Consider the following 12,838-nt stretch of genomic DNA (forward strand, 5'->3'; position numbering starts at 1 on the left):
GGTCATATTTTTTCATCCCAGGTCCGATACTCGTGCCTGTGGTCATCCGCTTCTGCCTTTGAAGCTATTTCAAATGCTGAGTTTAGATGAAAGTTGGGCTGAATGGCTGAGTTGGAACGCTTCTGTGCGTCGTGTTGTCGCTAGTAAAAGAACGACAAAGCACCAAATGGAGCGTTGTCGGACATTCGTCTTGTCCTATCGCTAACGATGCACGCCAAACGGCGCGTTGTCGTGCGGCGTGTTGTCGCGATGTCACATTGTCGCTCAGCTTGGCTTATGAGCCAAGCGACAGGGCGACTTCGCGACAACGCGCCGTTTGGCGTGCTAGAGACAAGACGACAGTGCGACAACGCGCGACAAGACGAAAAGGCGATAACGATATAGGTTGTGTTGTCGCTATCGACAACGCAACGCGCAAAGTGTACCAAATCAGCCACCATAGAATGTCGTGTCGTTTCAATTTAAGATATAAAGTTTGAATGCTGAATGGAATGAGCCTGCTTGACAATCGGTAAAAGGCCACGACTGAGACCAATTGTCACTGATAAAATCCAATTTCGCTATTGAACGGGCGAACCTGACGATGAGATCTCGTTCCCATTCAACAAGACCAAAATTTTTATATTCATGATGACGTCAGCGGTCCGAGCAGCCGCCTGAGCGGAAACTATTGCGTTTTTTTCGAATCGCTGCAATTTAGCGGCGTATTAAATTACTGTAATGAATATTATACGAAACGTACGGAATTCCATAAACGACAGCCTACTGTTTACTGTCAACTGCCTACTGTCAACTGCTTACTGTCTACTGCCTACTGTCAACTGCTTACTTTAAACTGCTTAATGCTTACAGCGACTGTTTAATGCTTACTGTTATTTGATAAATGCCTACTGCCACACCTGTCTAATACCCGATTAATTGCCTGAAAGTAAATGTTGACTTTTTATGTCCTTCTTCCAATGTGTTTATATGTTACAATGAGGCCGTTTGAAACAGTATTGGTCAAGGAATTACTCAGTATCATTTATGAAGACTTTGACTGAAACCTTGGAACTTGTTACATTTATACATGTACATGTATAATTCTCGTTTTACTAAGCAGAAAAATAAGTATATATCTTTGCAGGCATCTGGAACTTTTCCAAATCATAGACCTGTGAACTTTATAGAAATGTTAAACTAACCAAATATTACAATTTTTTTCTGTCATTAAATCTTGTTCGGTAATTTTGAGCTACCCAAAATAACTGCTTGCTTAATTATTTATACATGTATATCCCTGTGCAAGCTTAGATACATCTACCATATAACATGTATATTATAATATTTGTTCATTAAAATTTAATGATATTGACCCTACCCTATAACTATAGAGCTTAATGGTATTTTTAAACGGAGGCCTTGTAATGTCATGAACGTCTTTGTTTTTATATTTAAATCACAATGGCCAGTTTTAAGTTCGCATTTAAAAAATAATGCTATGTTTTGTTAAAAAATAATCTAGGTAATGGTTCTCAAAACATAGATATATAGATTTTCTCGAATTACCAATAGTTTATTCTGATAAACGTTAAACGTACTGGGAGAGTATACACACTTCATGGTCCAAATCATACATGGAACCGTTTATTTCTATCTAAAAAAGTTAATACTTGTTCTGGTCATTGTAATTCTACAAAGCCTTAGATTTGACTCAAGAAAATGTTACTTTAGTAGATGTTAAAAAGCATGATGAGTAACATGTCAATTTTTGTGTTATAATTGGAAAGTCGATGCATGATAAAATCATTGAAAGATCATTGAAAGAGTTACTTGGGCATTATTAATACAAAGTGTTGTTAGTATTTGTTTATCGATATGATGAACTGCGGTATCCTAAATTTGAGTCACTGATATGCCTTCCGCATGTAATTTCTTAGTTTTTGCAGTATTGCCTGTGTTACATTCTTAATTTTTATAATTTATGATAAAAGCATTAAAACCACATGGTAGAAACAGATCAATCAATATATTACTGTACGGCCGTCTTTATATTTCATTGCCTTAAGAGGTTAACTTGTAAAGCTGTTTTGAAGAAATATATTCAGTTAGTTTGCCAGATATTGGAGCTTCAGATGTATTTCTTATGGAGCTAATGATATAACGTAATCTTCATCTTCCTGATACATACTTTTCGCGATCCCATCCATTTAAATTTGATGGACTAAGACACTGTTTAACCCATTACCTGATATATCGCCTTTTAACGCCTTTTTTGTTGTCTCAAATGGTGAAAAATACCCTATTAAGGCCAACACTTGTTTTAGTTTGAGAAATGCTGTTTAAAAAAGTGACGACATTTTCGGCGCGGCTCCCAACCAAAAGATACATCAGGGGGTTGCTAGAAGGAGGCGCAAGAAAATTATGGACTTTTGAGAGGCTAAAAATAACCCCAGATCGATCATAAGGTAACTAAACGTGTAACCAACGCTGAAAATCATTTGACTTTATCTCAATCCATTTAGAAGTTGCAGCATTTTGAAATCAATTTTGAAGGATAAAATCAACAACACAAAATAATGTTTTTTGGCAATTTTGAGATGTCCCCTCGTTGCCATGGTAACATGAAATTTAAGCCTGGGCATGTTGTTACAAAGGCAATGGTCCAGTCAACATTTGTGCCAAGTTTGATTAGTATTGAAGCAGTTTTTATAGTTTTATAGCAATTTGAACTTGTAAATGGAGACTTTTCAATGAAAACAGCCATTTTTCACAAAATGCTCATGAAGTAATGGGTTAAATGTGGACAATGTTAAATATTGTTTTTTTCAAATTGGTCCTGTTACAACATTCGACAAACAAACTTTGCTTTATGGTTATCATACATATAAACATTTTCAATTCATTTTGTCATAATTTTGTTTTCCGGGGAGCTAAACATAAACAAAATTACAAGAAAATTACGATATTTTATTTTTTAAAAACTTTTTTATTTACAATTCAAACGAAAACAAAATACACTTATTGATTATAACACCACATAAAAAGTTTGTTTAGTCTCAATAATGAGACCAGTAAGCTAATATTTTCTTGTATACACCGTTATTTAAAATAAAAATTATTACACGCCTGTAAAAAATCAAAATCTATATAAAATATTTGTAAAGTTTCGGGGAAAGCAATTAATATAAAAGCAGAATTATAATTAAAAGTTCTGTTATGAATTATATACATGTAGTTGTTATGAAATTATATTAATGTAAATATACTCTGCAATGTAAAGTGATATACACGTTGTAAGAAAGGTAACTTAAAAATGCTTCATATCATATCATAGAAGCTCTACACTATCACGATGTCTTAGAACTGTTTACCATTGCCTTGTAAATTGAACTTGTCAAACCTCTAGAACCCTGATAGAAATAGTAATGACTTTCATTGGATGATTCTAGCAAATACGAAGGCAGATTTGCTCATTGGTTTTACTTGCGGTAATTGCAAAAAGAAATAGAAAAAATAACCAACCTAAAAGTTCACTTTTAAGTGTGTTTGTTAACAAGATAATTATAAAAATTATATAAAAGATGGATTTTAAACAAACACGTCAAAAAAAATTGTAACATTAACATGATCATTTTGTCTATCAGAAATTTTTAAGTAAATTTAAAAAGTTAAGAATCTATTATTTCTCATAGTTTTTCAATAGCACACTTGAATTTAAACAAGAGAATAATGATGGCTTTTCATAAAAGTAAAATAAGCTGGTCCAAACTGTAAGTTATCACTTCATGTTTGCACTCTTTATGTCTTTGAAAAATTGAAGGTTTTTAAAACATTTTGAATACAGCCAAGTTTGTCTTTGTTTATGCTTTCAAAAGGAAGCCGAGTTAAACTCGCCTTTAAGATCCAATACATTTATGTAGTCTTTTCCTCTTCCGCTGTAATTTCAATATTTTCATACAGGTGTATTGGTTCTGTTACTTGTCTGTGAAGTCAATGAAAGTATAGGCTGTTCCTCCATTGAAATGTTTCTGTCAGATTTATCATCCTCTGTACTAGAATAAAATTGATACTACAATTGTATTATTAACCTTCAAAGCACATATCTTTGCAACATAAACTATCAAGACTGCAATCAACTTAACAAAAGTGCATTACATAACATCTTATAAGGAATTACACATTTATAAGCTATAACTAACAGCCAATGAAAACTGAACCTAAATGATTTCGTAAATGAACTTACACATTTTTGATTATGAGAGAATGTTTAGCCTAAATTTCACCAGTGATTTCACCAGTATATTACAGATTTTCTTCTAGAAATGTATTACATTGTCAAATGAAAGTTTAATAAACTATGAAATTCTAAATAAAATAAGGAAGTGTTGACATAATAGTCCAGCAGATCTCCGCCTCTCAACTGAGGAATAGTGGTGGGCTCAAGCCCATCCATGTTGATTGTTGAACACAGATTCTTTGTGAATAAGTTATTATTAAGTTGATTTACCCTAAAATGAGTCCTATATTTGACAATTTATCAATCACCTGTGCAAGAGGCACGTGGAACCATTTCATAACATAATCAATGCAGTGTGCAATGGTGGGACATACACAAGTCATTGCAATGAATTCGAAATTACAAATTATTAGGCTTAATTATAAAATAATCCTTTTTAATTTACTTACCATTGTTTTCCCAGCAGCTTTTTTTCAACAAAATGGCGGATGCACATGTGTGTACATTCGGAATACTTCTATTTGATCCATACATAGACTTAGACTGTCAATAAGCAGTAAGCAGTAGGCAGTGAGCAGCAGGCTGTCCAGTTAGCAGTAGGCAGTGAGCATTAAGCTGTCGTTTATGGAATTCCGTAGAAACGCGCAATACAACAGTTTTCATATCTTTTCCTTAATACTAGTATATTCAGTACCTCGATGTAGTAAAACTATTTATCAAAAAATGTCAACACAGTGAACAACCGGGCACCACACATGTGATCATAAAATTGCTGTTGAACCGAATCCGATTTTGTGATTATATGATGTCAGTTTTCACGGCATCAAAGTCGTCCAAAAATATTGTTAGAAGATATGTGAAAAATCAACAACAATTTTATTCCTTTTTTACTCAAATATGTATTTTATTGAAATCAGTATCATTCTCTATTTACAAAGAATAAAAATATTCTACATGAACCAATATTTTTATAATATACATTAACTAACCTTGAAGTTTCATTCTATTAGAACAATCGCCATACAATACATAGTTTGTTCATGTTTATTCTGACAGTACGATTTCTTTATGTGCAAAACAAGATGATCATTGCTAACACAGATTTTAGGATAAAATATCAAAGCGTTAGATATGAGAGATTAATCAGCTATTTTAGCGATGTTTCTCCTTTCTTGTATTTAGCAAAAAACAATTGTTGTATTATATCATTCTTCTGTTATGCATGTAAAATGTACATGTATATCCTTTACTATCACTTCTTTACTAAACAGAAGGCAATATTTACATACAATAACATATACAGTAAGCATATGACAGATACGTTTATATTACACATACCGTGGTTTAGCATATGATAGAATTTATTATTAATCATACGATACAGTTAAGTTCAAAACGATCATTTTGTCAGTAAACAATATAAAAATAAACATTGTAATTAAGCAATAAAACCACATTTTCTATTGACAATTCATATGAAAACAAACATTGGAATATGGCATACCTCCAATAGTAAGGAAGGTACAATGTAGTACAATATATTTATTGTTATTTTAAAATTTAGTTGTAGTCAGGTATGAAAAGAACTACACAGAGATTTTAAAACTTAAATAGAAAAAAAGAAACTCGCGCACCAAAAATATGAAAAAACAACATATTCTGTGCGATTCGTAGCCAGATTTGAGAAAAACGCATTTCATTTTTGCGTCATTTTGCACATTGAACGAGCGAATGATCTGTTGTTTTTTTTTCAGACTATTATTTAGAGTGGATCTCCTCAAATGTTTTTTTATATAGCGGGAAAGTAATAATACAGGTGTCAGAAAAAAATGCTAATATATGCTGGTCCCTGCAAAAGGAGAGGAAAATAAATCAGCATCAACATTTATATATTGTTTATGTATGTAGAATGAACGATGGCCATGGAAAATAGGTCAATTAAACTACAGAAACAAAATACAGTTATAACAAAATTAATACACTGAAATAATTCTTAAATTTAAAGGTACGAGTATATACAAAATACCTACAAACCTGGGACAAAAAAAAAATATTTTTTGGTTCCGTTACAAACTGAAAGTGTCAATTTTAACTAAACAGTACTGCATTTTTAGAAAAGTTTTAGACTTTGTATTATGACTGAAATGAAAGAAAATAAGATTAAAATAAAATAAGGTATCAGTACCTTGATTTTGTAATATCTTCTAAATCGAAAAGTTAAGCAATTAGTTAGAAATAACTGAGTCAGTTATATAAGAGGCGTTCATCAGAAGTACATCTCGAAGGTCTGGTCGAAACTTTCCAGACGATTCTAAATGAATAATTAGGTATGATAATCCAACATAGGAAAAATGATGTTATAAGAAGAAAATTGGTAATACAAAAATACTACAAACAAAAAAACAAAACAAAAAACATGACTTGGTACTTACAAATCTTGGGAAAATATACAACAAAATGAAACAGTCGGTTTTTAGATAAAAAAAAAACAACAAAAAACAACAACAAACAAATAAATTGTTCTTTTGGCATAATGATATATTTGATAAACAAATATATTCAGAATTTTATATTACATATGTAGTTCATAAAATCATTGAGACGATTTATTCATTAGAAATATTTTTTATTGTAAAACGAATAACTAAAAATATATACATGTATATCCTAAAATTATATACTGTTAATTTGTGAAACGGTTATCACCAAATTAATAGTTCCCTTTTCTAAAGTCAACTATCGTAAATTGATTAGTCAATAGATTAGTCAATTTATGAAAAAATCTTTGGTGATTTAAAGAAGTTTTGAAGCAAGTTATATTGTAGTGAAAGAAAAAAAATGAAGTTTTGTACAAAAAATGAAAACTGAATTCTTTGTTTTTAAAAGCTTGAGAATTATTATGTATAAATATCTCTTGGAACTACTTTCAGGCACATTTCCTTGGAACTACTTTCAAGAACATTCCATTGACAGGCTTTGTCAAGAGACTTTTTTCCAAGAGCGGAGGATTCTCAGTTTGATCACACACTTTTACAGAAAAATGTTGTAAAAATTTCACCATTATTATTTTACACATCATCTGCGCCATCCTCATCCCCACGCATGCGCGAGGTCCAACCCCGAACGGAATATAAGCATATGGGTTTATATCATGTCTGTTTTCAGGTGAAAATCTTTCCGGAATGCACTGCTCGGGTTGGTTCCAATATTCAGACATACGATGCATTGCATAAATTGGAACAGTTACTGAGAGCCCTTTCTTTATATTGTAGTCACAGACTTTTGTATCAACGCATGCATCCCTTCCAGTCCTGTTAGCCGCTGGGTACAGTCTAAGAGTTTCACATAAAAAACAGTCTAAATATTCTAATTTAGTCGCACTGTCATAGTCAGGGTCATCTGACCCTACAATACTGTCAATTTCCTTTAGCAGCTTTTCTTGGATATCCGGATGAGTGGCTAGAAGGTAACACATCCATGTTAAAGTTGTCGCAGTTGTATCGTAACCAGCCATCAATACAATAAGCGCGTTTGCTGCAAGTTCGTCGTCTGAAAGGCCTTTCTCTTTAAATTCTTGAAATTCATTCAGTGTTTTCTTATAGTTTTGCTCTGGGTAACGCGGTCTTGGGGTATTAATTGATTTAGTTGTGTTGCCGTTGATGTCTGTTTCACTTTGTCCTTTATGCGCGTTCATTAAACTGCTTAAGGTATCTTTAAAAGACATGTCAGTTTGACTTTTACGGTGGTTTATCATATCTGTGACTGCGTTTTTCACATAATTTAACGATGTTTTGTCTACGTAATCAAGGTCTAGAAATTCGAACACCCGTCTTATACTTGGTACAATAAACGGAAGAGCGTTAACTGGATTCGATTCAATATTTAGCGTGCTTACAATCTTGGCGTGTTTCGTGAAGTCGTTTTCCATGTTTCTCAATGTATTCATATCTATACCGAAAGAAGTGCTGCAAATTATGTCCATAGTTAATGCCCCAAGAATGGCCCGTATGTCGCAGTCAATCTCGCCAGATACTTCAACCTTGTCATTTAAACAATCTATCATGACATTGATACACTTCAACAATCTTGGTTGCATCTCTCGAAGTCTGCCAGTACTAAATGAAGGACTAATAAGCGCTCTTAAATATCGCCAGTGCTTTCCGCTTGCTATGACCACGCCATTTTCCCACCATTTTGAAACATATAGAGCTTGCATTCTGTATGGGAAATTGTTTGATTGCCGCAAAAATATCTCTTTTACTAATATCGGATCAGCGACAACAAGCGTTGGAATATTACCAAGGTAAGAGCCGTGGACGGTGCCATATTTTTCTATCGCAAAAATGTCATGTTCTAAAATACCTTGTTGGTGGATTGTTGGAAAGGCCCCTAAAATAGGCCATGTCGGCTCGCATGTCACTCCAACATTGTCAAAAAACTGCTTCTTCTTCCTTTGATGTAAAATTATGAAAAGTAAAACAATTATAATCAGCAAGATATAACTCCATGCTACGGCCAGATATTGCCAACTCATTTTCCTATATAGTAGGGTCACCCTCAGTAATTGTAAATGAATATGAGCAGCAATATGGCTGTGATAGTGCTTTTTAGTAGTCTTTATTTTGATGAGGGTTGACAAAAAAGTTTAAAGACGATTTAGAAATTTCAGTGTCAAGTGTTTTAAAATATGCATCAAATTGTGGAATTCTATCGACTTGACATGGTTAAGTTTACATTGAATGTCTTCATTAACAATAGAAGGTGTGTGTACGCGCTATAATGACACTGGATTTGCTTTAAACAGAATAAAACATCTAAATTTGGACAAAGAAAAGTTCGCAAGCAAGTACATTTAATCTATTTTTATATATTTGCTTGTCTATAAATGCTTGCGAATGAATAGAAGAATAAATCACTGGATCAAATTTGGCTCATGAGCTTGTATATCTGAATGTTTTTGCGCCGATTTTAACACATGAGCCGCGTCACGACAAAACCAACATAATGGGTTTGCGACCAGCATGGATCCAGACCAGCCTGCGCGTCCGCGCAGTCTGATCAGGATCCATGCTGTTCGCTTACAAACCATATAAAAAGTAGAGAAACTGATAGCGAACAGCATGGATCCTGATCAGACTGCGCGGATCGCAAACCCATTATGTTGGTTTGGTCATGACGCGGCTCAAATGTCTATCAGAATCAATGTCTAAGGAGAAATTGTGCCTCGTCCAGGACTTATCGACTACAGATCTGGGCATTATATTTGTATAAATGCTTTCATATTATAAGGGTAGTATATTTTAGATATCATTTGTGACATCTATTTGATGCTTTGTTCCAACTTTTTGACACAGTTTTTATCCTAGTTCGCCAAAGAAAACTTTTGCATTATCTTGAGGGAAAGCCTACCACTCAGGTGGCTTTGTCACGCTTGAACGTGAAAGGGACGTTTCTTTACATCAAGAGTGTGAAAATAACGTTTGAAACGACGAACATCTAAATTGCTTGCAACAAGATTCAAATTAACATAAAATTCCATATTGTCTCATCATTTGTCAGGAGCTGCCAATGAGCATTAAATTTTTAAGATTCGGAAATAGTTTGAATCACATTTTAGGTCTTGCCAATGCCCTTTTGTCTGGTTTATTAAAAAACGTTAAAATTAAAACTAAATGATAATTCTCTTATTTTTCACACACAAAAGCGCTGAATATGAACACGGTAAAGAAATTCAGATTTTAGATTTTAAATCTTTTTGAAAGGTTCCTTCTTCAACTAAGTTTTAAACTCGTATGACTGTTCTATAAATGGTCAGTGCACCATATATAGACCACATTTTTTATAATCTGCGAATAGGCCTTAATTTATATTTCATTATATCATCTAATACAATAAGTAAATGTAATTCAATTTGATCAGGATAAACAATACTATAAATAGTATAAATTTACATTAAATAAAATAATACTTTTAATTAAAAAAAGGAATACTATACGAAAGAATTAACTTAAATTGTTTTTTTTTTTTTTTACATATGAAATACATTAAAGGCACATCATGCCCAATGAATGCATTTAATTTCAATTTTTGCAAAAGTCTTTTCATTTTGGTGCAACGTTATAGTTTCTTTTAGTTTTTTTGTTACAAAGTAGACACTTACCTAAACCATCTATTGTTTTTGTTGCTTTTTGGCAACGAGTTCAGATATAATGATACAGCATTTTGTATGGAAGTAAAAAAAACTACTTTGTTCACATTCAGCTTCTTTTATGACAAATAATTTCACATTAAGCGCTTCTTTCTACAGGTAATAAGCATCTAAAATGCTCTAAATCTATTAAACATAATAAAACTCACGTTTCCTTATCTAAAATGTCGTGTTTTTCTTACCTTTCTTTTCTTTTTTTTTACAAAAAAAACAACCGATAATTATGAGTTTTTGTATAAGTTTTCTTTAGAAAGAGATATGAGAAAAAAAAACAAGGATTTATAAAATACAATAAAACGGCATTTATGGTTTATACAACAGTTATGCATGCCTTTAAATCATTCGTTCACTTTAATTATTATTATTTTTAGGATGGAACTCAGAGAAGGGTAAGTTGTTATAACAGAGAATACAGTCTCATTTACATATATACAATCGCAACTTTTCGCCCTTTTCCGTCACCCTGAATAGAGTAAGCTACCTTTGTCCTGAATGAAGCCGAGGGGAGTGGCCATACAATGTGACAGAGACGACGAGGAATGGTACAAGGGAGTGTGAGCACCTAGGCCGAAGAGATCGCTTGAACGATGGCACGAACAGCCCGTTTTAGGGCTAAACTCCTTCATTATTGTCACTGGTTATTGAACGTTTACTAGTATGTGCTCATTGTCCGCTATAAAGTGATCTACTTCGTATCAAAATTCTTTTCTTTGGCTAATACTCTGTGGAATATGCACAGAGGTAAATTATCACTACGTTGTGCCTCAAAGTTAACTCTTTAAGTGGTGCCATGTCTGGGATTACGTGACCCTCATAAAATGATCCTCATAAACCATAGATTACACATACAGAACATGAAATAGAAAACCTTTAAAAGACTTGTTATATACGGTTTTCAATTTATTTTCTGTATAGTACAGTTTGATACGTAAAAATGAATATTGCCAGCAATTACCGTAAGCACTGTGGAGAGGACTAATGACTTCTCTCCATTTAGAGGACCTACTTCTTCAATAGACTACATGTACATCTCAAATACACGTGAATCGAGAAAATAAATCTGTAATGTGAGACTAGCTGAATTAGTTTGTATGAACTCATAATTCCTTATCAGAGAGAGATGTGATCTAAATACCTAAATAGATTTTAAATTGCTATATAAGGAATCATATTGACATCTTAATAGGACATTACACAATCGCAAAAGTAAGGACGTAGCTTACTTTTATCTAAGGAAGCTCGGTTCTTCTGTAAATGTGGAATTTTTTTCTGTAAGGAATGAATTCTAATCTCACTTTTATCCCATATTCTAACTAGTTTGAGCAAGGTTTTATAAGTACAGGAACTGGATGTTTTTCTCTGATAATGGTTACCCTTTTGTCCCAATGTAGACCAAAATGAGATAAGATAAGTCAAATATAGAACCAAGACGAAAATTATCAGGTGTGTCCGGTTCAAAAAGGCTGTCGATTTGAGTTATTTATAAACAGTTTCACTGTTTTTGTCAAAATGTCAATTTAGTAATGTTTTTCTTTTTACTCATTTCAACGTATTTGTATTATTTCTGTGTGTGTGTGTATAAATGTTTTTTTTTTCTTTCACATATCACTGTGTATTAGTTTTTCTTTTGTTTTTTATGCCGATTTTAACACACTAGGCCAAGGAACCTCGGCGGATGATAATCTTATAAGCGGCTTTCCTGGATATTTGAATAAGCAGTTACTACCCATTTATCTGTAAGTGTCCGACTTCTGTCCCTATACGATTCCCTAAATCAGCGGTTAGGCAAATGACCACCAGACTAAATTTAGAAAGAGGATCAAAGCACTGAGTGAACCCTGGATTACAAATCCGGTATGATTAATTATTTGCAACAATGAAATTTCTCGTGTTACATTAATTATTGAATAATCTGTATTTTGCCCATTTCTATGTTTTCTGAGGAAGCTACCTGATTACGTCACATCCGTTATGGGAAGTTGAAAGGTTCTGTTGAGCTAAGGATGTAGGAGAAAATAGGTCAATCACACGGTATGTTTTCAATTTTTTAAACATTCTTCAAAATTAAATTAGCAAATCTGATTTAAACCACGCTTTCGAACAATTATCTCTTACAGAAAAGTCAAGAAACATAACAACAATTTCAATACATATAGGTTTGTGGAGACTTCTGTCTATTAGCCGTGCCAGACATTTTTTTCCAGAATGTGACTGAACAAGCAATAGTTGGTTTTCAGAATGTTATGAACATAGAAGGTGATATAATTTTGTGAAGATGAAGCAAGTCAACGAGGATCAAGTGATGATATCTTACTATCCAAACAAGGAATGTCAACTTATTGTGGATGTATCAGTGTAGGCGTTGCTGGTATACGGAGTGCAAAACAATTTGCGTAATCCAACCTAAACGT

The 12,838-nt window shown here is 33.1% G+C and overlaps 1 protein-coding gene across 1 annotated transcript; it reads right to left on the reverse strand.

Moving 5' to 3' along the window:
* Positions 1 to 6,238: 6,238 nt before the first annotated feature.
* LOC132725696 (cytochrome P450 3A24-like) lies at positions 6,239 to 8,781 on the reverse strand. The gene has a single exon (XM_060710877.1). It carries the CDS (start codon positions 8,751 to 8,753, stop codon positions 7,146 to 7,148), a length of 1,608 nt encoding a protein of 535 aa, XP_060566860.1. The 5' UTR covers positions 8,754 to 8,781; the 3' UTR covers positions 6,239 to 7,145.
* Between the last annotated feature and the right edge of the window lie 4,057 nt (positions 8,782 to 12,838).

The sequence above is a fragment of the Ruditapes philippinarum genome, unplaced genomic scaffold (assembly GCF_026571515.1).
Source record: "Ruditapes philippinarum isolate M1 unplaced genomic scaffold, ASM2657151v2 ctg1373_1_1_1_1, whole genome shotgun sequence".
NCBI lineage: Eukaryota > Metazoa > Mollusca > Bivalvia > Venerida > Veneridae > Ruditapes > Ruditapes philippinarum.